This window comes from Amphibalanus amphitrite, unplaced genomic scaffold, assembly GCF_019059575.1.
Source record: "Amphibalanus amphitrite isolate SeventyFive unplaced genomic scaffold, NRLGWU_Aamphi_draft 001444F_arrow, whole genome shotgun sequence".
NCBI lineage: Eukaryota > Metazoa > Arthropoda > Thecostraca > Balanomorpha > Balanidae > Amphibalanus > Amphibalanus amphitrite.
This window is the reverse complement of record NW_024882937.1, coordinates 1-27,548: the sequence shown is the minus strand read 5'-3', so window position 1 is coordinate 27,548 and position 27,548 is coordinate 1. Positions and strand designations below refer to the sequence as shown.

At 51.8% G+C, this 27,548-nt stretch overlaps 1 protein-coding gene across 1 annotated transcript in view; it reads left to right on the top strand.

The window, feature by feature from the left end:
- Positions 1-25,802, top strand: part of LOC122373113 (mucin-5AC-like) — a 67,044-nt gene extending 41,242 nt beyond the window's left edge. The window contains exons 8-26 of the mRNA XM_043350888.1: positions 68-532; positions 1,120-1,359; positions 2,320-2,493; positions 2,823-2,959; positions 5,569-5,686; positions 6,255-6,399; positions 6,895-7,418; positions 10,183-12,306; positions 14,443-14,982; positions 15,899-16,432; positions 17,360-17,413; positions 17,696-17,834; positions 18,086-18,285; positions 18,626-18,789; positions 19,177-19,345; positions 19,724-19,943; positions 20,211-20,332; positions 20,685-20,878; positions 25,479-25,802. Of these exons, the coding sequence (XP_043206823.1) occupies positions 68-532; positions 1,120-1,359; positions 2,320-2,493; positions 2,823-2,959; positions 5,569-5,686; positions 6,255-6,399; positions 6,895-7,418; positions 10,183-12,306; positions 14,443-14,982; positions 15,899-16,432; positions 17,360-17,413; positions 17,696-17,834; positions 18,086-18,285; positions 18,626-18,789; positions 19,177-19,345; positions 19,724-19,943; positions 20,211-20,332; positions 20,685-20,878; positions 25,479-25,526 (6,311 nt within the window). The 3' untranslated portion in view covers positions 25,527-25,802. The remainder of the gene's footprint in view (positions 1-67; positions 533-1,119; positions 1,360-2,319; positions 2,494-2,822; positions 2,960-5,568; positions 5,687-6,254; positions 6,400-6,894; positions 7,419-10,182; positions 12,307-14,442; positions 14,983-15,898; positions 16,433-17,359; positions 17,414-17,695; positions 17,835-18,085; positions 18,286-18,625; positions 18,790-19,176; positions 19,346-19,723; positions 19,944-20,210; positions 20,333-20,684; positions 20,879-25,478) is intronic.
- Positions 25,803-27,548: the final 1,746 nt, after the last annotated feature.

Below are 27,548 nucleotides of genomic sequence, written 5' to 3'. Positions count from 1 at the left end.
GACCGGCAGGGGACCTTTTATGTCGACCGTATTCCAATATTGACGGATCGTCTGTCCATCTTTCCAGGTCGGATTGTGGACGACCTACTGGAGTCCATCACTTCAAAGGTGACAACTCCGGAGCCTACAACTACAACGACAACCACCACAACGACGACTACAACGACCACTGAGTCGGCCGTCGGTGTCGAGAGCAGCGACCCGGGCGCTCCTGCCGCCCTCACGGCCGCCGATCAGCAGCCCAAACCGACCCTGATCGTCACCACCAAGTCCTACAACTCGGCCACACTGGCCTGGGACGACTTCAAGCCGCCGGCGTACGCGCGCGGCTACGTGGCGCAGTACCGGCGCACGAGCGGCGGAGAGTGGCGCAGGCAGGAGCTGCCGCCACAGCCGGGTCAGAGTGTGCCGCTGATGAAGATTGGTGACCTGGTGCCACGCACGGAGTACGAGGCCAGAGTGGCGATCTACGATAGCCGTGATCAGGATACGCTCGGGGATACCACAGAGACCATCCGGTTTGTCACAGATGGTGAGTTTACGGGGGAGCAGGGGAGAGTACGTGGGGGGGGGGGGGCAACCGTCTGCACAGCTCGTGAGTTTGTGCAGGAGAATGGTCACGATCGGGTCATCTCCGTGTGACCAAAATGTTGCCGAAGGCTGGGTTTTAGCGGCCGATTTCAAAGCCAGGCGTGGATTAGTTCCCACGCGAACTGATCTGCAGATATGACCGAATCGGATTTTCGTCCAGACTTGTTCTCGATCCTCGTTTTTGTCATGTTCAGGCATTGTTTACCTGACATGTCTTACCTTCACGAGCGAGCTGCACCGCGCGCTTATCGCAACAGCTGTGACAACATTTTCCATTGTTTGTCTTATTTATAAATCTTGCTAAATTCTGGGCGCATGAAGTTAAGATGAAGCTGACTCATAAATTTATCTCACAGACTGGCTACCTATTGGCTAGGCATCTTATTATTTTTCAACACATTGAAGACAACATCATATACAGCTTATTTTGTCTCATCCACAGGTCTATATCATTCGCCATCTGTTTCCGTCTCCCGCACCGCTCACTTCCCATTCTCACCTTCACCTCCCCTTCTCTCTCACGCACAGACGGCTGTGTCGACGGCAACAGCACCTACCCAGTCGGAGGTCAGTTTTACCGCGAGTGTGAGGAGACCTGCTTCTGTGAGCTACGCGGCAAGGTACGCTGCGTGCCGCGCTGCCAGAGACCCATGTTCCGTCAGGGCGCCTTCAAAGACGACCCGCTCTGCTTCGAGAAGAAGATGGACGAGTGCTGTGTCATCGTGGCCTGCAGCTCCGAGGCCCAGGATGTGGACGCCGTGGTGGAAGGTGGGTCTGGTGGAAGGTGGACTGTGATCCACTGTGGACAGTGTGGAATGATTGAATAGGGTCTGGGTGGTTTTGGGATTGGAATGTCAAAGATTGTTGTGGTAGGACGCAGCCTTGAATATGACAATACTTTTCTCCTCTCCAAAGAGGCAAGTGGTTATGCTTTCCATTTAATTCAGTTACGTGGAGAGAAGGTCAACCCGCACGGTATCGTGACTCCGTTCCTGCAACTAGCATTGTGCAAACTGATACACTGCCTAACGCCTTATTACTTTCACAATTGAGCCGCTTGCAGCTGAGCTGTTACAAAACTCGGCATTTTCAGTGTTTCGTGATGCGGTTCAATGTTGCATGGTGGTACGTTCCCTAGACCAACGCTCATGCACTTGATTATCTTCTAGATGTGTACTACCCGATTTCTTAAATCCCTCGCCTGTCTCTGTATCAGGTAGGCTTTCGTGTAGTCGTCCTAACTCAACGACCGCTACGAGTAAACCATGCTTTTGTTTTCGCTTTTTAATCTCGTGTTGTTTTCCTGTGACTCACTTCAAGTACTTGTCCTTTGTCCTTGTTTGGTTCGCCTTGCCTGTGGTGGGCCCTGACCAAAGTATACCCGCTATGATCCTGTTTGATGCTCTCTGTCTGCTCGTCAACCCTTGTCTGTCACTCTAAGCCGTCCTGTCCTACCTCCACAACCCTTATCTATCACCGTATCACCCAGATAGTACTCCCATATCGTCCTGTTCCACTACACCCACACACCACCCTCATCTCTCCAACCCACCTCAATCCAGCTCCGAAACCGCCCCTGTCCCACTCCTTCAACACCCTGTCCCACCCCTACACTACCCTGTCCCACCCCTACACCACCCTGTCCCACCCATACACCACCCTGTCCCACCCCCACACACCGCCCCTGTTACCTTACCCCTACCTGACCTCTGCTCTGCGCTCCGCCAGCTGACGGCTCGGACCCGTGTGACTCGGTGCTCTGCGACGAAAACTACGTGTGCGAGGTGATGACGAAGGAGGCCAGTGACGTCAAGGCCGGTGACGTCACCGCTGTGGCCATGTGCGTGTGTCCGCCCGGCTTCAGAGAGGAGAAGAGGGCCGGATTCAAGGCGTGCAGACCCGGTGAGCTTCTTTAGTGGAGCGGAACAGTCTGACACCGACGGGAATGGAATGGAGAGATTCGCGGTTAGGAGGAGCTTGAGTACTTAACTGTCTGTAGATTGGGGCTTGATGCATTGATGCAGGCATGTCTGTGGTTTTGCCGCTCAATTTGAACAAAAAAGTGTATCTATAAGACACGTTCGTCATCTTGACACATCTTGAAGAAGGAAAATCAGCGCACCTGTTTTTTACAGGACCGTCGATCTATATCAGCAGCATCTCTCGTGCTTTTGGTAACATCATGCTGACATCCCCGTCTTACATTTCACCTACGTCCCGCTCCGTTACAGAGACAAAGACGACGCCGGCGGCGGTGCCGCAGACGGGTTGTACGTACGGTAACGCCACGTACCGACCCGGGGACGAGTTTTTCGACGGCTGCGAGTTCCGCTGCATGTGCAACAGCGACGAGGAGGTCGAGTGCAAGGTGAGGAAACATGGATAGATGTGATGTCACAAAGTACCTGTCACACTATTACTGTGTTAGTGGCAATCAGTTTATTCCTAGCTGATGTAACTAAGTAGCTGCCCTCGAAATTGTGCAAGCTGAATCAATCTCGGTTCGGGGTTTGGTGGTAAAATCCTGCAGGCTGCAGTCACTCTGAAAATGAATGAAGCTAGATTTGTATTTATTATTAGATATAAGGTGATGATCTTGGTGATGATCGTGGATATTCCTAGCTGTTTTTTTTTACAGCGAGATAACCATTCTTGCTGTCAGCATGATGTCACTGTGTTTTCTAGGGAATGACGATATCTTCACTCTCGTTACGATTTGCGACTTAGTCTAAAAGATACCGAGTGCCGACCTTGATGATGCCATCTAAAATTTCATTTGTTGACAAAACTGTCAAGTTTAGACGTCTTACACTCTGGTCAAAGTAACATCACGCCGCTCCGTCCATCCTTGCTGTAAACGTGAGCTTGTCACCGGCTTATCTCTGGGTCGAACTGGTGACGAAGGATTAACCCTCCCAGCCCGCCCGTCCCCGGTCACTGACCTCACGTTATGCCAACCGTGCGTGACGTCATCACGGGTAATGTGACGTCACCGGTCGCGGTCGTGATGCTCTGCCGCTGCTCCCTGCTGGCACTGGGTCGGTCCGGCTCCCCAGGAGGGCGGGGGGGGGGGGAGGTACGGGAGTCGGGACCAGCCGAACCGGTCCCGACACGGTGTCTTTCCCGAGGGGAATGAGCCGTGACCGCGGACCGCCCGCTCGTGTCACGCTCTGTGACGCCGTGTGACGGTGTGTGATCATGGATGACGCCGGGTGATGATGTGTGAAGATCCGTTTGGAGTATTGCTGCTGTAAACGCCACCCCATTCATCAAGATGTCAGCGTGTGTTGGTTATCTTACGATCTTGTATCGCATCATTTGAGCATGTGTGTCATTTACACCACACACCGTAGCTTCCATCTTATTAACTCTCTAATGGCAGTCTTCCAGTGACGGAGCGTGTTCGGAACTCACTTGCCGATACGTCTTTAAACTAAACTGATATTAGACATATATACAGGGTGATCGAAAAAAAGTGTCACCCCTAATTTAAAAGCCATATAACTCGCGATTGGTTGGTCGTACGACTTTGCGCCAGGCAGCATTGGAAAGAGCATACAATTTCCTTTCGAATGGATGTAAATATGCATGGTTTATGCCGCAAACGAAGATGTAGCTATTCAAAAAGTATGTTAAGGACGCAATTTGGCGTGTTCAAAAGTTTGGTTGTGCAAATTTGTACTTTTGCCCTGCTTTTGACAGAGTTTTTGATCTGACAGCTCACGTGACAGCTCACGTGAGCATTTTTATTAACTGTTCCATGGTTACCGCTGCATAAAATTGATAATCCGGTAGTGCAGGTTGTCGCAATGTTTCGCTAGTTATCGCCGAATTTGTGAATAATGAGGCCGCATGTTTGCAAGGAAGATCTGATAAGGTCTTCCTTGTCTAAGGTCAGCTGAGAAACGAGTCTAAGGTCAGCTGAGAAACAGTCTGCAGTGAACAACATACACTCCATGTGTAATGTGTAAGGTGTGTGTCATGTTGAATTACGATACGCATTGTTCTCGTTCAGCCAGTGGCGTACGCACATACAGGACATTCCGTGCATGCCCTGTCCCTTTGGCTCATCGTCCCCGGCGCCCTCAGTGACTGGCGCCCCTCTGTCCAGTGTTGGCGCTCCTCCAGTCGATAGCGGCGCGCTTCTAGTTGATGGCGAAGCCCCTCTGTCCAGTATTGGCGCTCCTCTGGTGATAGTGGCGCCCTCCTAGACGTACCGACGTACCAGCGGTACCGCTGTACCGCTGCCTGAGGCTGATCAATGTGTACGCATGTACAATGTCAGTTATGTTCGTTCCGCACGTGTACGAACATAACTGAGTCACTGACACATTCAAGTTTCAGATATGTGGCGCCCTCCTTGTTGTTGGCGCCCTCCTTGATTGGCGCCCTCTCGTCCAATGCCCTGGTCCTTTGCAAATTCCTGGGTACGCCACTGCGTTCAGCAGTGTCCGATCCGGTTCGGTGAATTTCGTTTCACGTGAAAGCCGCACATTGACTGGTTTTTGTGCCCATGGGGACATGATTTGGAATAGAAAACAATCATGAATACATTCAATTGAAAAGAAATTGCCTGCTCTTACCGATGCTGCCTGGCGCGAAGTCATCCGACCTACCAGTCGCGAGTTATGTAGATTTTAAGTTAGGGGTGACACTTTTTTTCGATCACCCTGTACAGTCTGTCTTAAAAGTACCGCGCAAAGTGACGGTGGATCCATCCAGCCTGACCGAGGAAGGGCCTGCTAAATTTGAGTCACCGAAGCAATTGACATCCTCGTCCATTCCCCAGGTCAATTGGTTCAGTGACTTTCAAACTATAGCAGGCCCTTCCTCGGTCAGGCTTGATGGATCCACCGTCACTTTGCGCGTAACTTTTAAGACAGACTGTACATGCAAATATTGTACATACGTGCACTGCGTAGTGCGTATGTCACTTCACGCTTCTAATTGCGACACATTTCCCCCGTCCGTCCGCAGGCGCGTTGTGCCAGCGAGCCGGACCCCGAGGCGAGTCTGTCTGCCGGCTGCCGCGTGATGACCGACCCTGCTGACAGCTGCTGCAAGAAGACCGTCTGTGACACGGACACCACTACTGGTGAGTCAGGCCGGCACCACCGTCACCAATGGCACCACTGAGATAAAAGCAACCCTTGTTACAACTCTGTATATTCGTTGTAGTACGTACTAGTTGTGATTTTAGTTGTAATTTTAATTAAGCGGATGTGGAACTTTCCGGAAACTCCAAATCATGCAGCTTTGTAGCGCATTTCTCTGGAATTTTTCGACCTTGTTGTTAATTCTTGCATTGCATCTCATTCGTGTAGATATGCTCTGATCCTTGTGATGCTCTACATTACAATAGATCATCCGACATCTTCAGGGAATTCAACCTGAATTACTTCTTGCGTCTGCACGCTCCACTTAGTTAACTACACGTAAATGGATTTTACAAAATATTCCGAATACCTCGCATGACTCGTTTGGGTTAAGATGTGGTGTTTCCTCATGACACGGCACTTGCCGAATAGCCCAAATACCTCAGATTTATACCTCACGTCAATTGCCCATTGTTACATTATTCCCTGCTTTCCCAGATACAAATTAGCGTGAACTTGACAGCTCAGGTCAACTCTAGTCAATCTGACACGACGAATCGTTTTCAGAATCAGCTATCGGTGCCACCACGGTGCCCTCTTCTGAGCTGGCCTGTGAAGCCGACGGGCAACAGTACGCCGTCAACAGCACATTTGAGCGCGGCTGCGACACCTGCCTTTGTCAGGAGGGTGGCGAGCTCTCCTGCAAGTCCAGGTATGGATTAATCTAGAATCCGGGACGTTTGGTTTGCATGTCATGACGTGGAAGGGCGTAGTTGTTTAGGAACGGGTGCTCCAATCGTCATGGAGTTTGCTCAGTGCTCAGTGCAGTGCTCCAGATTATACACTTTGCGTGGGTCGGAGGAAATGGTGCGTAATGTCGCCACCGGTTCTGACTCAGTACATCGGGATCTCCTGGCATTGTTTCAGTGCGGAAAATGGTGCAGCCTGCCAGTCTGATTTCGCTCGTTTTTATACGTTTTGTGTCGTGGCTTATCCACGAGCCGGGGTGATGTCGATCTCGATAAAGCGTCTGGCTGGTGTAACTCGTGGTATGACCTTTATTGGCGCACACGGCAAAGCCCTCTGCTAGTCATCACATGCCCACGATCAAACGCTGTAATTCGCCGGCATTGCCTCACTGCCATTAATGCTTGTCCATCATACGCGACACTGGTATCTTGCCTAACCCCAACCCTTTTCCCGACAGGTGCGCGCCTCAGGAGCCGCTGGAGGGCGCCTCGTGTACTACCCGCCCGGACCCTTCCGACCCGTGCTGTACCATCACGGTCTGTACACCCTCCGAAACCACCACTGAGTCTGCCGAGATCCTGGCCGGAGTGCAGCCGCGGCTCGGCGCCGGCCGCCGAGAGAAGGCCACTCCTCTGAGGATCACCGAGCTGCGTCCTCTAACAGCGGACAGCTCGGAGCTGAAACTGCTCATCTCCGACGCAGTGCTGGACAGTATCCTCTCCGCCAACACCCAGCCACTCATTGTGGAATGGCGGTATGACGACTCGAGCCGCTGGCAGGCGGCCGAGGTGGGGGTCGACGAGTTCTCCGTCGAGTCCCTGGACACACTGGTGATGAAGGTGGAGGGCCTGCAGAGGCCGCGGCAGGCGCGCGTCCGCGTCAGCTACGCCGGCGAGACGAGTGCCGTGGTGCGCGGAGGGGACGTGGTGCCGACGGATGCCACACTTCCGCCGCCCATAGAGGCGGAGACCACCACGGAAGGTAGGTTGGGACACTGCTGTGTGAGAGAGGGGAAGGGAATGTTGGGGAAGACGGAGGTAGTCGAGTAAGAGGTTCGGAGAAGCCAGTAACGCTGCCTCACGATTTGATTTGAGCTCACCTGACGGATTCACCACCTTAGTTCTCTCGATATGATGGGGATGACAATTAGCAGCAACCGTTCTTGTTGTTTTACGCCTCCTTCCATTTCATTCAGTTTTTTTTTTTCGAGGTGCTCAATATTAAGTAGTTAACCGTCGAGTCTTGACATTTCCTCGCTATGGGTGAGTGGTGCAATGGCATACGCAGTATCACATTTCGAACTGTTTCTTCTAGTCTCTATTCTATTCGTCGAGACCCTCCTATTGTGTCCCTTGTCTTCTGTCCTCTTTTGTCCGGCATGTACTATTGACAGAACATTACATTCGAAATGTAGCCCACATCTGAACAGAGTTGTTATTGGTGGAGCCTGCCCTCTGTGCTGCTCGTGTCCCGGTTCCGGTCTATCGTGTTGCAGGAGCTCCATCCTCTAACCCGCGCCCTGCTGGGGGTCCTGGATTTCCACGCCCTGCTGGGGGGGGTGTTCAAACACCCCCCTTCTAACTCGGCTCCTGGGCCACGTAGCGATACGCGGAAGGCGGCGTTCGAAAGAGCGTAAAAAATAATGACGAAATCACTTCGGTCATTTTTTTTGGTCAGGTCAAAGGTCAGGTCACCAGAGGTCATTGAAGGCAAAATTTCGCCGATTTCCAGGTCGAATGTCGACAATTTCCAAGAAGCCAACGCATAACTCGGGAACCAATAGAGCTACAGCGCTGCGGAAAAGCGCATTCGATAGCCCTATTAACGCTCTTTCTGAGTAAATATCTCAGATTTGACCTAGCGTCAACGGTTTTGCCTGCAGGGGGTAAAAACTGCAAAAATAGCCGATTTTTTCGGAAACAGTTTTTCTGCAATAACTTTTGACCCAAACCTTGTACGAGCTTACTTTTACCAGCATCGTGTTCCTCTCGTCAAGACGCATCGAATGAACTATAACTTGACCTTGAAAGGTCAACTTGAAAATTTGACCTCAGGTCAAGGTCATGACCTGACCGGAAAGGGTCATGTTGCATATCAGTCGATCCGTATCGTCCAGCTGAACACATCTAAGGCGTTTTCATCGCTCTAGCATGCCTCTATCAAAAGTTATTTGCGAAAAACTGTTAGATACCATTCGTGACCTAAGATGACCTCAGGGGCATAACCAGGGGTCACGGACACCATTTTCATGTTCAGTGTGTCTAAACCACTTGTAATTCAGTGTTTGGGAGTGTTGATAATGCTTTTCGTCCAAAAGAGGCGCATTTCAATTTTCTCCCATGGACTTATAATGGGGAGGTCGCAAAATTGACCTGACCTTAGGTCATCGATATCAAAATTCTGAGATATACATTTTGTACATGCTATTGTTCTTAGTAATCGCTGAAAGTTTCAAAGCGATCGGTCACTCGGTGTAGCTATGGCAGACATTGAAACTTTTTATGAGGTGAGGTCACTTCAAGTGACCTGGTGACCTGACCTTGAATGACCTTGGTGTGAAATTTTCACAACATGTGTAGAATTGATGTATGATAAGGTGTACCAAAAACGGCGGCGCTCCGCGCCGCCGTTTTTGAGATATCCGCGAAAAACCACAGGGGGGGTGTTCAAACACCCCCCCCCCAGCAGGGCGCGGGCTAATAACACTTCCAATCATGAGATAACGTATTCCAGAGTAACTGTCATTCGTTACACCCACCAGTTTCCATTGCTCTTGCTGTATTCCATCCTCCCAGCCATCTCAGTTCTGCTGACTAGGGTCTCTGGTCCCTCCCTGACCGTCTGTGCGCCCCCTCTAGGCCGGTGCGGCTCGTTTGACCCGGGTTTCCGCTGCCGAGACGGCTCCTGTATTCCCGCCTCGCAGCGCTGTGACTTCCTGTTCGACTGCCGCGATGAGAGCGACGAAATCGGCTGCGGTAAATGCCCGCCGGCACTGCCCTGACCTGACCGAGGTCACGGCCAACTAATCTGACCCCTAATGGCACCCGCCCGCACCCAACTGCACCCGAAAGCACGGTGGCACCCAGTACATCTTTGGCTTCACCCATCGCACGGGCATGCAAGACTGAATGTTCCGAGTGGACTAGCTGAAGTTTTCGTGACTCCAACCGGTTGTGCTTGATCAATTAATCTTGATGTTCAGTTTTAGTAATTTGATGTTTATCTAACATTTACGCAGTGCCAGTATTTGCTTCCAAATCTTTCGACGTTATTCGCTTCTCGCATAATCTAAATGCAGTGAATTACGGGGAAATAAGTTGTTGTTGTTGTTCCCATCGACAATCGAGTATATTTATTTGCAAAATCATAATATGTAGGTCGATTAGGAAATCGAGCATGTGGGCGAACATTGCTTAAAGCTTACATATCAATCCACGGAGCCAGCATGTCCTGGTCACTGTCCACATCTTTATGCCCCGGTAGCCGGCGTATCTCCCGTCCCCTCCGTAACAGCTCCAGCACGACCCCGCGGTACCCCTCTCTCCACTCACCCCCTCTCTCTGTGTGCCGCTCTGATCGCATGGCGGACGGACGGTAGTCTCGGCAGCATGACCCGCGCCCTGACCTTTAACCGGCCCCGGCACGACTGACCGGCCACCCACTGTCTGACCCTGTGCTCACTGAACTGGTGTGCGCGGCTCTGTCGCGGCATGGCCCATCTCTGCATGCCTCTCTCATGTTGCAGCACCGCCCGCGCCGCCTGCACTGCCCGCACGGCCTGCACCTGCGTCCACCTCGGAGTCTGCACCCTCGACGACGGCTTCTCCCTCTACGTCAAGTACTTCAACTCCTACAAACGAGTCTCCATCTTCAACAACACTTTCTACAACTACATCAACGTCGCCTCCAACAAGCTCTACCACAGCGCCTTCCACACCGGCTCTGCCGGTCGGGGACTCGTGTGCCGACGGGAACGACACCCGCGCCGCCGGCGAGGTGTTCTTCCGCGGCTGTGAGGAGCGCTGCGTCTGCTTCCCGGGTGGTGAGCTGTTCTGTCTGCCGCGCTGCCCCGAGGTGACGATACCCGAGGACCCCGGCTGTATTCTGGTGCAGGACACGAAAGACGCCTGCTGCTGGGTGAAGAGCTGCCAGAAGGAAGTAAAGGAGGAGATCACGCATCTGGCAGCGCCTATCATGTTGAGAGAGGAACAGAAGAGCCAGGGTGAGAGCGAGGCGGGCGCTGGAGAAACGACGACAATGGCGACGGCGACAGAGGAGACGACAGAAACGACGGAGAAAGATCCGATGGTTGTGGTGGCAGAGATGGAGAAGGCCAGTTTTGAGGCGGTGGTTGGGGAGAAGGAGGACCTCTCTCAGTCTGAGACTAGCACGACTGAAGCATCCAGCTCGGATGTGACCGATGAGGATGAACTGAACGAAATAAACGTGGCTAGTGCACCCGCCGCTGGAACGGCTAAAGCGAAATCAAGTGAGAAAACCGACACGAAGGCTGTGAAGGATGCTGACTCTGCTACAAACACAATTGATTCACCACCTTCAGCTACGGAGGCAACTACGTCAAAGCCGACTCAGACCGAGACATCACGGGATGGGGTCACCACCGGTCCTGCTGAGACCTCCACCTTCGCCAGTACACTGGTGTCCCAGGTGCCGTCCAAACCTCCTACAGCAGCCGGTTCCGCAGAAGAGCGAACCACCACCTCCTCACTAGAAACCACGGAGGCAGCACAGGATACTCCGTCAACTACCGATATTTCCAACGTGATCGAGATCAACCTCACCGGCCTCAGCGGAGGACTGGATGAGGAAGAGGTGAAGGCCCTCAATAACGCTATCGTAGAGGCGATGGAGGATGAAATCGCTACAGAAAAGCCAGCGGCGTCCGAGGCTCCCACGATTCAGCCGACCACGGAGAGGAGTGGGGAGGTCGAGTCCCTAGAGGTCACCGCTACTGAGTCGTATGACGATCTGCTGGCGACCGGTTCATCCATGGAGACCACGACTGTGACCATGGACGGCGCGACCATTGGTCCGACCGAGCCGACAGTGAGTGAGGAGACCAAGTCCCAAGCGGGAGAGGAAGTGGAGAGCTTGTCTGAGAGCGTGGGTGCCGTGGAAAGCACGACCATAGAGACTCCCGTGACAGAAGGGTCTGAGGAGGCTGTGACAGAGGCGCCGGCTGTTTCGACCGAGTCGTCAGTCAGCAGTGAAGGACTGGATGTTGTTAGGGAGGAGTTCAAAGACGAGTTGCTGAGTGAGAGTGACGCTTTGACGTTGAACTCTACCGAGCCACCTGAGGAGATAGCTCTAGATGGAGCAGCCTCCGGCCCTCCAGGATCGGAAACCACCACCGATCAAATCACCGACCAAACGACAGACTCACCAGTGCAGCCGGTCAGCAGCACCATCACCACCCGGGCCGCCGTCACCAGCACCACTCCGCGAACGGTGCCCACCACTCGGCGCATCACGGGCCTCATCACATTCGCCCCGATCCCCGGCGAGGAGCCCTCGAGCACCCCGCGACCTGCCGAGCCCACGGAGGCGCCGCGGCCCGGCGGCCTGGCTCCCTCCGTCGGTATCGTGGCTGTGAAGAAGATCCCCACTCTGATCCGCGTGATGACCGTGCAGACCTCGGCCACGGTGGCTGCCGACGTGCAGCCGCTGCCCTCGGAGGCGCCTGCGCGCGACACATCTCCTCTCGGGGGCGTGGAGGCGCGGCGCGGGCAGGCGAGGATTTCGGCGGAGGAGCAGGAGCCTGAGATTCAGCTCACCGGTCTGAGCCCAGCGCTGTTCGCCGCCGGTCTGGGACTGGAAGAGGAGCGATCAGCGACGGAGCGAGGATCAGGTAACACAGCGAGTGGCGAGGCGCGGAGACAGGCCTCCAGGAGCTAACGGCCCGGCGGCGGGCGTTCTAACAGCGGCGGCGGAGCTAACGCGAGGAGCTAACGCGAGGAGCTGGGCAGAGCAGCTATCGGTATTCGGTGAAGCCGCTGGTGGGAGTCTGAACTTGGAGCTGGTAACGGTGGCGGCGATAATATACTGGTGAAGGTAGCGTGATGTGGGTATGCGTATTATTCGGGTGATTGAATCTACAAGGTGATGGTGGCTGTAGGCTATGGCTAGCTTGACGTCTTTATAACGCTTCTTCTTTCTTTCAGACAATTTAACCCTCGCATGTGTAGGGGGGGGGTCGGATGGACCCCCCCCATGGTTTTTCGCGAATAACTCGCGTAAAAAGCGGCCGATCGCGACGAAACTTTCAGTACCCTCGCATTGATCAATTTTACACCTACCCTGAAAATTTCATGACCCTGACCCCAATGACCTTTGACCTGTGACCTCTTTTCCGAGACCATGTTTGGCCGGAATCGCGATTCCGCGTATGTCGGCTCGCATTAGCCGCGCGTTTGCAAGCTTTTCGTGGTTTCAAACGTTCAAACATGTGATTTGATGTTGCTCCCATGCATCAGGGTGGGTGTCAAGGTCACCTGAAGGTCAGGTCAGGTCATTGACCTTTGGTGACCTCGGTGCACTTTTTCGAGTTTTACATGTTTCTAGGCAAGTTTTTGGAGCTGAATTCGAATTTAGCAACCATTTGAACATTTACGAAGTAGTTTTGGTGACTTCGTAACATGTTACGAAGCTGTCAGAGGCGGTTGACACGTAATACTAATACCCGTCACGACGCCTACTGGTTGACCTGACCTGACCTGACCCGACCTGGTCTAAATGCTTAAAGACATCATCTGTGATCAAAACTAACACGATATTCGTGATCAGCACCCCGGAAAACCCCTTAGCAGCCACACTTTACGACTTTCTAACAGGTCCCGATTTTCCCGACCTTGGGTCATTGACCTGACCTGGAAGGTCAACCAATGACCTAGGACCTTAAAATTGGGTATCATCGGCTTCCTCTCGTCACGGGCAACACGCTCGTTTTTTCCGCGAAGCTCTAGCTCGATCAGGGGCCAAACGGCAAGGGGGGGGTCCAACCGACCCCCCCCCTACACATTAGAAGCTGGAAAACGCCGCACACATGCGAGGGTTAATACACCTCCCGTTCTAATGTTCCATCCTAATAATTCATAGTGCGTTTTTAATTCGCCTTGCCTATCCGCAATCTTCCAGCCCCTCACATTTGTCGCGTTAATTTGTTGTGGCTGTAATCTCGGTAAGCCGTCCTTTCAAAGTGGAAAACAATGCGTTTTGAGGGCCCAGTTGAAGACTCTTTTCGATCGAACCTCCACCAGCGCTTACCACATACGTTACATATCTATTATCTCAATAGATAGTTGAGCTTGGACATAGATTCGCTGCAGAAACTCTCGGTGTCAGACATACTAGCGAAGTCGCGAGATCGGGATAACAGGCGTGGACACGGTTTGAGAGGGACTATTGTCTGGCTCCTGTACTGACCAACACTGTGTACATATCTAGCGATGGGCGCAGAGCTGTTATAGTCGTCAGAGGTGCTATGGTGGTGTGGGCGCTGTTTATAAAACAACCATCTGTGTACATTTTCTACTGTTAGCTTTATAGTAACGATGGTGTGTGAATATTCTGCGTTCGCTGTAACGTTTTAACCGTGTGTTCATAATCAACGCTTCACTACTATTGTTTGGCTTTATTTCCATTGATTAACGTTATTCCGTAACTCGCTTGTCAAGTTGTCTAACCCAGGTAACACCTGTTCTTAAGTTTGGTAAAGTGTGGATATTTGATTTTGTACTGAAATCTGCAAAGGTCTTAATCAATTGAATATATGCTTACAATGCTGGGTTTGCACCTAAAGGGTTGAATAAAGCGGTATCTCATCTTTGTGCTAATATATCGGTGCCATACCAATATCACTTTTTCTGAACATAGCCTCTGGGTGGCTCACTAGTCCCATCAATCAAAAAATAATGCCAAGCCGTCTGTCTGCCCCGTCAGACTCCCGCTCCCCACGCCTCTAACTCCGCTCTCCGGGCCGTTTCAGACTTTCTCGGTGAGACGGTGCCGGTGGCTGCGGCCGCGGCACTGGAGTCCACACCGGCTCCAGAAGTGACCACGCTGCGCCCCGAAGGCTGTCTCCACGACGGAAAGCTGTACAAGGTCGGCGACGAGTTCCACGACGGCTGCCGCCAGTTCTGTATCTGCGGCCAGGCCGGTAAGATGTGCGCGCCGATCCGCTGCCCGGTAAGGTTCGGCCTGGATCTGCTCAACCCCGACTGTCTGGAGTGGGAGGTGCCGCGCGACCCCAGCCGCCAGCCGCCCGACTGCTGCGGAGAGGCCGTCTGCAAGGACGACGGCCACTGCATCTACCAGGGCCAGAAGTTCCGAAACCAGTACGAGATCCCTCAGAACCTGACTGGCTGCCACCAGCGCTGCTACTGCGAGTTCGGAGAGGTCAACTGCCAGCCCGACTGCCCGGCGGTGCCCGACGCGCCTCCCGCCGGTCTGCCCTGTCCGCCCGAGCAGACGGAGCTGGTCACCGGACCCAACGGCTGCTGCCAGTTCTGGCAGTGTGCAAAGATAGGTGAGTACCGGGGAGAAGGCGAAGGGGCGGGGTGCATGGAGTGCTGGGTCGGGTCTGTGTGGTGTCCGTGTCTGGGTGGATGGTGGTAACGCTAGAGCGAGTACTTTCTGTTGTCACACGTTTTCTTTGAGTGCTATGTCATCTAAAAGTGACTTTTAAGGAACACCTATAAATATGCAGATTGCAGAGGTTATTTGGGCCATAAATGGTCGTTGTATGTATTGACATTTGCATGGGTGATCAAAAAGGTCTGATTTGCTCCGTGTGCCATTCGATCCTAGTTCGATCATACGCATCACGACTGTAGACGACTGCACCGCATGATTGAGAATGCTGAAACTTCTATCACCCACCTATAGCAGTTGCACCGCATGAGCCCTACATGAGTACGGTCACTTGATTTTTTAAAGTACTGTTTGCACGTTGCAGTGGCATGTGCCAAGTTCGTTTAATCTTACGGCTCCACAGGTCTTTTTCATTGAATTCAGAGCTACGGGGCACGGGCGTCCGGTGCAGGACAATATGAATGAGAGGACTTTTTCTTTTTCGATGTTTATCCAAATTTGACCGACGCATTTTTCTGCATGTCAGCACCACGGAACGACCACGACAAACTCCCATTATTTCGACGTTTCGTTGCACGGAACCCGTTCTTAAACTGACTTCGTTACGCTCGTTTTGACCTGCCTGACCCGAGCTTTGACGTCACTCACCGCACGCTCCACTGGCTCGCCTGCACGTCTCACTGCGCTCTCACCCTGTCTCCTTTCAGACGGACCTAACGCGCATGCGCCCCGTAACGTGACTGTGGTTGACCTAGAGACCCCGGACGGTGCGCCGGTGGGCGTGTTCACCTATGCCTTCGATCCTTCCTGGTCGGTGGGTGACCGTTCGCATCGTCTGCCCACGTCGCCAGAGGGCATCCTCTCTGACGTCACCACCGCCGCCACCGCCGGCGAGATCACGCCCAACACGGGCGTACTCGGCTCGACTCCTGAGCAGGACGCCGGCCAAGTGACCACTACTGAGCGTCCGGAGGTCGAGGAACCGCCTCTGATAGCCGCTGTCACCGTGCGGCCTCTGGGGTCGCAGCCTAAACCTGTGGATGATGAAACAGCAAAACAATCAGGCGGGAGCACCGCTGCGACCCCGCCTCCAGACGCCACTGAGCCGGAGACAGACGCACCGCAGACTGAGGAGCCGACCACAGAGCGGCCGAGGCCAGCGCGACCCTCCGGACCGATACACTTCCCCGACCAGCCGTTCCGACCCCGACCGCCGATCACGAGCCGTCCAACGCGACCGGCGCGACCGATCCACTTCCCCACCAGCCCGGACCGGACGACGGAGCGGCCGCCCTTCGGTGCCGACCTGGACGACGAAACGCTCATTAAGGAGCTCCTGGCCTCGGTATCCTCCTCTCCGAACTTCCCCGTCAGTCGACGTAAAGGTAGGTATCCGTTAAACGCAGAGAGGCGCCCGCGGTGCGACTAACCCCCGCTCCTTAAACACTTACGAGTATACCTTCGCGCGGTGTTCGGGCCGCCGGCGCTCCCCGCCCAGCTGATCGGTGACGGTGCTGTTGCCTGGTGACGGTACGCTAAAACACTTGGTGTCTGTACTTTGTACATTCTCAGTATGAACTGCCCATTCCAGCGCTCAGGAGAGCCGGTGGCCGGTGTTCCCATATCCTCGAAGGCGTCGGTACACAGGAGTCAGGACAGAGATGCGCCCAAGCAAACAGTGCTATACGGACGGTTATGGTTTTCTGAGAGAGCTCTGGCGGACAGGGACCTGCCTGCAGATGAGATGTAGAATAGACGGTGGCCACTCCACGCCAGGTCTGCGCTGTAGCGTATCTGGACATGCATCGAGCTCTGCTTGTAGAGGTGCATGACGGCAGCATGCTGTCGCAGCGGCTGAGATTTTGGCGAGGTGCATCCCGCTACAAATTGCGCAGATCAAAAGCTGCAATAAATAGTTGGTTCACAGTATCTTAAACTTAGCCAAATGCTGCCAAATTGTCCTTAGTGATAACTGATAACGATGAAAATGCAAATATAACCAGATTAAGAATTGTCGAAATAACGAGTAACGCTGTATATCAATCATTACTTATTGATAAACCTTACTGAACTTTTTTCGATGTTGAATAGCCTGTTATGTTTGGTTTTTGTCTGGCATTTGTTTCATTTTTATGCGCTATTAAAAAACGTCCCACTCCCACTCCCATTAAGATGCAGGTTTTGAAGTAAAGTGATGTGTCTTTGAGCGTTCAATATGCCAGCACCTTCACCGAAAAATCATTGTCAGCCATCGTGAGACTGTCTCAGATTGAGCTTTCCGTACGAATAACCAGTGTCTGTGGCGTTTACAGAACCACCGGTAACGACCACAACCACGGCGGAACCGGAGCCCACACTGCCCACTGGTGAGTCACAGAGGCAACAGTCGAACGGTTGGTCAGCAGACAGCAGTTGCGGAAGAAATAAACAACAGTGTTCGAGTAATTATGTGCTTACTTGCTATTTCATTTTTGGGTATTTCGATATGAGGTGAAATTGACGCACGTCTCTGTATTACATATGGTATGTTTTTGATGCGGCATTTGTTCAAGGCTTCCTCGTCTTTTCACACACTCTGCTTATTCAATTTGGTAAAGAGTGTGTCAATTTGGTAAAACGACCCTGACCTCTCTTCCTCCCTCTTACAGTTCTGATGCTGGAGAATGTGGTGGTGGATGCGGCCGACCCCAGCTCCATCCACATCAACTTCACGCTGCCGCCGCAGTTCGTCGGCCTGGCCGGAAAAGCAGAGGTGCTCTACACGGACAACACTGGCCTATTTGACAGGTAATGGGTGGGTGGGAGCTAGCGGGGGGGGGGGGCGCCTTGAACAATCTGGAGTGTTGCTATGTGCGGAATGGCTGATCATTTTGGGGTGGGGGTCGATTCAGTTGAATTCAGGCCCCCAACATTACCTTACTGATCAATTAATTTAAAATAACGAGTCAAGTCAAGAGTCAAGAGTCACGAGTAAATCGCTCCCCCCCCCCCCCATCCCGCGCCCGCATCCGCTGACCGGTCGTCCGCCTTTCTTTCAGCGAGGGTAACCTGTCCAGCTGGGACCGGCGCATGTTCGTCACTCCCAGCGGCCGTCTGACCGCCTCCGAGTACAGCTGGACCCTGGGAGACCTGGCACCCGATACTGAGTACCTGCTCCAGGCCAGGGTGACCTTTGACGAGGGCACTACCGACCTGCAGGGAGGTCTCCACGAGGTCCGCACGCTACCCCTGCCCTCACGTGAGTAATGAGGTCAACTGGAGTGGGAGTGAGAGGAGAGGTGGGACAGATTTGGTGCTGGATATGTGTGTATGGTTTCGGAACGCTGCCAGAGAACGTTTTGAAATAGCAAGACCCGTGCACCTATCGTTTTAGAGGTTCTGTTTCCAGCCGAAAAAAAAAAATATGTCGTTGTCTGCATTATTGAAGGCCACACGTCAACAAACATTACAACCGGTTTTTATCGTAATTAAGAGGCCAATATTACGTTTCGTTTCACCTTTTCGTCCCCACAACTTCCTTTTCTCCCCCGGACATGATCCACCGACCCGTACTGACGCTCTCCCCTGCCGTCTCGCAGCGGGCACCACGCTGCCGCCCAAGGTGGCGCTGGACGCCGCTCTGGTGGCCACGGACATAAACACCACCTGGGCCAAAATCGGCTGGAGACGGCTCAACGAGACAGAGCTCAAGTACATCGACGGCATCCAGCTGCGCTACAGGGATGTCGACGTCGACGCACAGGTCAGTGAACGGATCAAGGGTGGAGGTGAAGGTCCATTTCACATGTCTGAACACTCCAGGGACTGGTGCGTGGGTCAGCCACGGTGCCAAGGGCTAGTGTTTTATATGTAGGGTTACCGGTCAGTCACGGACTCACGGGGTCAGAATTCGATGTTCAGATCAATCTCTGGGTCAAGTTTCTGCTTGCTCGCTATATGCAACGCTAATTTGAACATCTCTTCAGTCTCTCGAGACAGAAACCATGACCCACCATCCCCAGGTGTGGGTCCTTTCGGTCCTCCTTTCTGTCCATGACTTCTTTCTGTCCTCTCCATTCTCTGTGTGAGTGAACCATTAACTCCCCTGCCATCCTCCAATGTATGGACCATGACGCTCCGTCTTCCTCAGGTGTGGACGATGACGCCGTTCATCCACCGGGAGCTGACGCAGTACGAGCTGACCGAGCTGAAGCCCGGCACCGGCTACGAGGTCGACATCGTGCTGATGCCCTTCCAGGACAAGAACACGGAGCTGGTGTCGGAGCGGCCGCTGCGTATCCGCACTCTGCCCGTCGTCGGTCAGTGGCCGGGCTCTTGGCATTGCTGCTTGAAGAGAGTTCTAGAATCGTCTAGATAGCATTCTTATACACTATGTAGAAGCAAAAAAAATAGTTAATTTCTTATACGACAACCACATTTCAATTGCTGGTCCCAGCAAAACGCTTATTAACTTTCAATGCTTATCACATATTGCCCAAACGGTGAACGGGTATCGTTGAGATGAATTACCTATTTGATAAAATGCTTGGTATTTTGAAACCGTTTTGTTTGCCATGCCACATATACCGCTGTAACTCAGCTGCCTCGATTTGGACCAGCTGCTCATCATCAGCCCTCTCTGGCTAGTTCCTGACCCCCTGTCGCTAACCCGACCTCCCCTCTCCCTGTGCCGACAGACCCGTACGACTTCAACCTGACTCTGACACTGGCCGAGGTGAAGCCGAGCTCTGTGCGAGTCGAGTGGTCCGGCATCCCGGACCCGCAGTACAAGTACGTCAACGTCTACCGCATCGTCTACATCTACGAGAAGGAGCGTGAGGAGAAGCACACCTTCAAGCTGGCCAAGACCTCCGACCAGCCCTCGCTGCTTCTCAAGGGACTCAAACCCAGCAGCAAGTGAGTTGTCTTCGATTCACCTATGGGTGTGTGCTTCGGAGCAGGTGTCGAGCTAGCAGCATTCATGGGTATCTCGAAAGACGGTTGGACACAGAAAGCTATATTGCTGTTTAGGATATTCGGCGTTAATTGCATTTCAGCAATGTGAGACCGGACACGCTTTTTCCTGTGAACATTTATGCGTTACTACCCGAAACATAGGTGTCAGCCGGTGAATTGTAACTCTTTGTCTATGTTTCACCTGTTCTTACCGTCCCTCCGTCGCAGGTACCAAGTGTGGCTGGAGGCATACCTAAAGAACGGCAAGAAGCGGGTCTCGGAGGTGCAGGAGTTTGTCACAAAGCTAGGCGAGATCGGAAAGGCCGAGGAGATCAAGGGAGATGAAAACGGTGAGTTTATATGCTAACATTCACTGCGAGGTGAATTGATCACAATTAAGCATTGCATGTGCTACAAAGAGGAGACGTAACGCGATGCCAAAAATAAACGGATACATCAGATTAAGTAAAATAAATAAATCCACCTGGCTGATGATGACTGATGAAAGGTGAATGATGACTGACAGGTCCGCACTTCCGCGGTTACGACAAACATCACATCGAGTAATTATATTTTAACTCATCCGTAACTTCAGTTTGCAGAGTAATCCCATCCCGTGTCTGAGCTCTCCCTCCGCCCTCTCATAACCCTCCCACCTCTCTCCCCCCACCCTAACCACCCCCGGCCCTTCCCTCCCGACAGAGCCGGACCAGACGCAGTTGGCCGGCGCTGCCAGCTACTACAGCGGGATGGTGGTGGCAGCCATTATCGCCGCGCTGGCCATCCTGCTGGCCATCATCTGCGCCGTGTGCCTCGTCAGAAAGTCTAGCCACGCCAAGGCGCCCATCACGCCCGCGAGGAAGAACGGGCCCAGCTACGAGAACCCGGCGTTTAAGGTGGGCGCCGGATCTGAGGCAGGGGGAGGGTGGCTGGTGGTGTTTCTGGTGAATTCTTTGTGTGTGGTGTTTGACTTGGTTTTGTTATATTGGATGGAAGTTAGGGTGGCACTAAAACGGGGCTAAAATTTCGTTTTGAGAATTTTGAACGGGACGGGCAGTCAATCTGTTCTACCACCCGAGAAAACGTTGTGTGTAAAATATTTTTGGAAAATATGTTTATTTACGGGTAGCTCAACCACGTCAAAGTTCGCATTTTTGTGAAAAACACAACTTTGCCGAAATTTTAATTTCCACGTGTATTTCTGATGTTCACAATGACGTTGGACGTTGCCAAGACTTAATCGAAACGTTTCAGCACCTAAAGCTCAGATATATAGATACATATGAGGTACATACTTCTTTTGAAGGTATGCATAACTTACTGCATAATTCCATGAAAGGAGAAAGCGGTATCATCCGTAATCAGCCAACACTTGTACACATCATTCGTCGGCTAGTCTTGCCTACTTAGAAGTTACGATCGCCTTGCGTTTGTCAGAATGCTTGCGTCTTTGCTCCTCGACGACCTACAAGAGGAGCTGCTGTTGGTCTTTATCCTTCGTGGGGGTCAGATCGATTTCCTGGCCATCAACAAAATGTCTCGTTCCGCGAAGTCGTAGAGGCGTGAAGAGACCTCATGTAGCGCATGGCGGCGTTGTAGAATGGCTTGACCTTCCTAAGAATCGGATCCTTCAAGAGGAAGTCGGTGTCCATATACCGAAGATGCTGAAGAAGCTTGTGAGGCCAGTTGTGATATGACGAAGTCTGCCGTGGACTTGCTAGAGACTGAAGCTATAGTAGATTCAACGTGGGCTCGTCGGGGGGGGGGGGAGGGGAGGGGTCCTGGGCCCTCTCCTTCTCTCGTAACGATGCAGCCATCTCACGTTTAGTGGCAGAAGTTGAGGACGACCAGCCTCTCATTTAGATACCAGAGGTGACGGCTGAAGGCAATGGCTGTCGCCTTGGACACCAATTCGAACACCAATTCGTCCAATTCGTACTCCAGGAGGGACTTGAGGAAGTCGAGATCTTGCGCTGGTGCAGACGCCAGAAGCGGTGCATTGAATCGAGCCGAAAACTACGCTGTTACCACAAAGGTCACGATTCGCTGGCGGCTGGAGGCTCTTCTTCTTAGTCGTAGTGAGCCGGGATTGTGCTCGGGAGAGGTAAAGCTTCATAGCGTAAATGACATTGGTCAACCAGCAGTCAAGGAGCATATCGGGGCGAGCGACCTTCATACCTCGTTTCGGAGCACCACCGAGGACAGTGATGGCCAGCTCCAGCATCTCACGGTTGTCGCGTGAGTGCTGGCGGTCAAGGATATATGACCGAACTGTACAAGAGCATCACGCGGGTTGTGGAGGTGGGACATGTCACATTTTTTCAAGGTTTATGGCTTCGTTCCATCAAGACGCCCACTTTTTATGGAAGCGCTTAACCCGCGCCCCGTAGGGCTACCGGCGGACCCTACCACCCGTAGGGGGGGGGGGGGCCGTTTCGGCCCCCCCCCTAAGATCTCGGAAAGTTACCGGCCGATTTTCAAAATTCAAACGGCGTTTGATAGCCCTACCCAGGAACTACCTTGTGACCAAATTTCATTGACCTAGGTCAAACCGATGACGTCACAGGTCAGGTCAAAGGTCAGATTTTCACCGTTCACAGGCAGTTCAAGAAATGTGCTGTGAAATCGAGTAAATTGGTAATTTATTGAAAACCATCGATGGTATATTGTTCGTCAAACACATACTTTGCTATCTGAGGTCACTGATACCAGGTCAGGTCACAGCGAGGTCAGGTCACCGGGGGTCACAATATGAATGTGTCGTGTGATACATGTTTTATGGTCCATTTTACATGACAAATGCGATTATGTGGGTTAGGCAGCCTTTGGGGCCAGCCTAGGTCACGTTTTGGTGAAGGTCAGGTCAAGGTCAGGTCAAATTAGGTCAAATTTCAAAGTTGATGTTTTTGCATAAAATGGGTATCCATTCGATGCAGCTCGTCACGGGGAGTCTAATGGTGGTCTTTGTTTTGCTCTACGAGTTCTAGAATTGCCAAAAATTGAGTTTGAAAATTTGACGTCATCATTTTTGAACAGTTTTTTCGCTATAACTTGGCCAAAAAACGAGGTATCGATCTGAAATTTGGTATGTGGATAGAAGACGGTAGGTACTATCACATATATTCCGGTTTTTTCGAAACTCAAAAAACTTTTTGGATTTTTTGGCTAATATATCCAAAAAAATGCTTTTTTGATTTTTGGGGATCAAAACTCAAAAATTTCAAAAATCCGAGATAGCAGTTTTGTAGCCCTGTCAATTCTACACCTTTTATGTCTTGATCATTTTTCTGTATCTTCAAAGCTGTAGGCCTGACAGGTCTTCTCGCGAAGGTCTTTTTTCGGTCGAAAATGACAGAACATGACGTCACTCTGACGTCATTTGTGGCCAACCTATCACAGCCTCTGGAAAAATTTTTGGTCACAATGTGTAAAATTGATGCCCGGAGAGGTCCTGAAAGTTTGGTGGCGATATCTCCAGCCGTTTAGGAGATATCGACCGAAAAGGACAGGGGGGGGGCCGTTTCGGCCCCCCCCCCTACGGGGCGCGGGTTAAACAAAACAACGTCCGGGCCGCTGGACCGGCCGAGGCAGGCTGAAAATGTCTTTATAGAACAAACTCGTAAATGTCGTGGCAAGTCAGGTGGAGCAAGTCCTGCTCGAGCCGCTGCTCGATGATCGTGCAGGCTCCTGCATTGAGGCCGGTGTTCGATGCACTTGTGTCAAAACTGAGCGCTTTCACTCAACCCTTCAACTCTCACTCATCGAGAAATTCTAGAACAGCGTTTGCTGCGGCCTGTCAATTTGAGCCTGGCTAGCGAAAAATGTTCTGAAATGGCTAAGCAAAACACAACTTATATTTTTCACGTGCACGTCTTCTCCCTGACATCACGAAGACACGGAGACCTGCCCTGTGCCCGTACACTGGCAGTGTCCCCCTGCGCATCAGTGACCGGGGATACATGAGCAGAGTAAATGCCGTATTACAAACGGATCACAATATTCAGCGAAGAAAAACCATTCCTGATACGCATTTATTTGTTCATGTAACCCCGGTAAGTGCTAGCAGTCTCGTGACCCTTCCCAACCATCGTAATACGAGAGAAGAGCTGAAGTTGCACGCCTGGCAGCGGGCTACCGTCACCGAACAAAATAAGCTAAACTACGCTGAACGGCCATTGGTTGAATCACGCATTGCGTCACAGCGCGTTTGCGGCGAGAAACACTGTGGTTATGAAACAAATAGGAAGGCATCTATCATTCATCTAAACGTATTACAGTTCAAATATGACAATGCTTGGAAAGGCGCGACACACATCTTAATCCCCGTTCACAATATAAGTTTTGTCAATATGTACCAAGTATGACCCCATTGAGCTACCTCTAAACATAAATATTTTTTGATAAAATTTCATACAGATCATTTTTTCGTGAGGTAGAACAATATGGCTACCCGTCCCGGTCGAAATTAAAAAAGTCTAAATTAAGTGCCACCCTAATGGAAGTCTATGATCATTTCGATCTATGATCGAAATAAGAGGATACGAAGTGAAAATTGCTGCATACCTATGACTATTATGCGCAAAGGCTACTCTATATCATAATGAGTAAAAGGTCTTTGGCAAATACCAAAGCGGCTTTTGCAGTCAGCTATTAGTAAATCGGTCTTGAGATAAAGCTAAGCAATATCGTAGAGGTGAAGCACATTTACCTGATTCGAGTTATTGCTCCTGCCCTGCTCTTTTGTTCTTGACAGGAAGGATGTAAGAGGTTAAAAATTACTAAATGTGTTTATTTCTCGAAGCAATAACATTCAGCCCGAGTGCACCTAATTTTAAGCTGAATCTACAAATTGCAGCCAAAGGAAATAACATCTCAAACAGACCTTTTTGGCTGCTGGCGTTGATTGAAAATATTGTTAAGTTTATTTCTTTAGACGGATCACCGCACTGGGTATCACGTTTGCCGTGTTGCATGCACGTTCAGTTCCACTGTCGCATTGTTGGTGTGTGCCGGGTACCGTAGTGTCGTTTGTTTGTTTGTTTGTTTGTTTGTTTTGTTGGGTTAGGCCCTTTCGGTCGACAAGACCATTGCAGAGCCGGAAGGATGATAGGAATTAGGGGGAGACATTGGTCTGGGCAGGCACCCTAGTGAGTCGCCGGGGCTGAGCCCGTCCAGAGGACAGGCCACCCAGCCCCAAGGCACTCACTGCACCCGGCTACGGGGTGCGCTCCCTCGGGAGCAGCGGTGCCGCTCCAAGGGAGCAGCCCGCATGAGATAAAGTTGCCTGTCCAGCCCGGAGTGGGGGTTGCGGCGTGGAGGAGAAGGATTTCAGTATCCTGAGGATAGAAGCACGGATGGGTGACCGTAGTGTCTTCCTTCTATCGATGTCTCCTTCCCATCTGCCGGTCTATCCCGTAAGTCGGCGGTGTGTGAACTCTGTCTAACTCAGCCGAAAACTCAGCTGTGACCTCTGTCTAACTCTAGCCTGGGTCGCAGCCGTCCAACTCTTTCGAGGCGATTCGCCGAGAGACTAGCGACCTGTAGCGACGTACCTGACATCTACCGGTCATCGCAGTAGGTTCGAGGAGCTCGCGCTCGCCTCTCTTGCCTGTCTCGCTCGGCTTTTGTCGCTTTGTCTGTCTGTCTGTCTGTTGTCCGGTCATTGTCAGTGGCTTAGCATAGCATAGCATAGCAAAGCATAGCATAGCATTTTTCGTGGTCCGTCCAGGTCGGTTTCAGATGGAACAGCGAGGTACTCTTTCCTGGCATACAAGCATGCAAGTCTTCTCTTCGGACCGGCTGCATGCTCTTGCGCACGACTTTGTCTTTGTGTCTGTCCTGCATCGTGTGTTCTGGTGGTGTGCATGTCTGTCATGCTACTGAATGCGGTGGATGAATAGTGTTTTATTATAGCTTAGAATGTGTTACACCCACTGAACTCCATAGTTACACCTGAATCGGAAAGAACATATAAAGGTGGGGACATTTCCTCGTCTGGATGATACATTTTCACTGGCTGGTTTTACTGGCACGAATTTGCGTAACTTGTATTTCGCAAGGCATTCTTTTCAGATTGAGATAGAGAACAATCAGAAGACTTTGTTTATATTAATTTATTTTTCTTTTTACTTGCATGAAGTTATTTAAAGCCTCTAGTATGTAATTTCATTAACGCTCACAGATAAAAAACCGGCTGGTTACCTATAAATTTGCTAAACAATTTGAAATACTCCTTCGACTTTTTTTCTTCTAGTTTCGTCCGCAATGTGATAAACTTGATGATCAACTACAGGGTGACACAAAAAAAGCGGTCGTCACCAAAATTCGAATAACTTCGGAAGTTTTATTCAGATCATCACCAAACTTCGGCCACTTTAGGTCACACCTATGTAGCAGACATCCACCAAGTTTCAAGTCTTCACTACGAATACTTTTAGTACATCGTGTGTTTTACGGACGCTCCACAATGTGCTCCAGGTGAGCGCACCGGCGCTGCAGGGCGTAGGCACACCTGCATCCGGCGGGCAAAGTTGCCGATAACCCGATAAGAATAACGTTTCAGGGGTAGCACACCCCCTGAGCACTGTCTCCAGAGGCCATTGCACTCTGTAAAGAGCACAGCCATCGGGTTATCGACAACTTTGCCCGCCGGATGCAAGTGTGCCTACGCCCTGCAGCGCCGTGGCGCTCACCTGGAGCACATTGTGGAGCGTCAGTAAAACACACACTGTACTAAAAGTGTTCGTAGTGAAGACTTGAAACTTGGTGGATGTATGCTACATAGGTGTGACCTTAAGTGGCCGAAGTTTGGTGATGATCTGAATAAAACTTCCGAAGTTATTCGAAATTTGGTGATGACCGTTTTTTTTTTGTGTCACCCTGTATATAGTGGCAATGTTTTATTCGTTATCCCTAAATATATCACTGGGATTGGACGATTAGGAATATTTATTGTTTTAGTTAAATGAGATGTCACATTGTCATCTATGCTCAGTCAGATTGCTTAGGAGCAAATGAGCCTTAAATAAATTACAAAAAAAACGGCGAACAATCTTCTTACTTATCCCCATGTCGCGGCCACCCCTCTCGCGGCACTTCCTGCTTGTCCGCTCTGAGGAGGTGACCGGGGGTGCCCAGCGGATCTCCCGCGCATGGCCGGCGGCGCGCGGACGAGCACGCGCCCCGCGCGCCGCCACCGCGTCACGGTAGCTGGCCGCGTCACGGCCCTGTCGTGACGCGTGATCCTCTCACCGTTAGGGTGTTACGGCCCGTTCTCGACCTGTGACCCCGTCCTCCCGGCCGCCGACCCTCCCCGGCTACCGGCTGACCGCTCCGCGGTGGAGTGGTGTCTGAAAGTCTGAACCCGTCCCGGCCCATGGGGAGCAAGGCTGAGGGGAGAGAGGAGCGAATGGGAAAGGCGTAAGATGACTGGGCATGCATGACCGGCAAAGAATGATGGATGATTTGTCTGCTTTGTTTTGTTCACTCCTTTCGCTTTCCATTCGTTCACTTTCTGTGCCCCTTCCTCCCCATTCTCTACACTGTTTCTTTGTTTTCTTCTTTCTT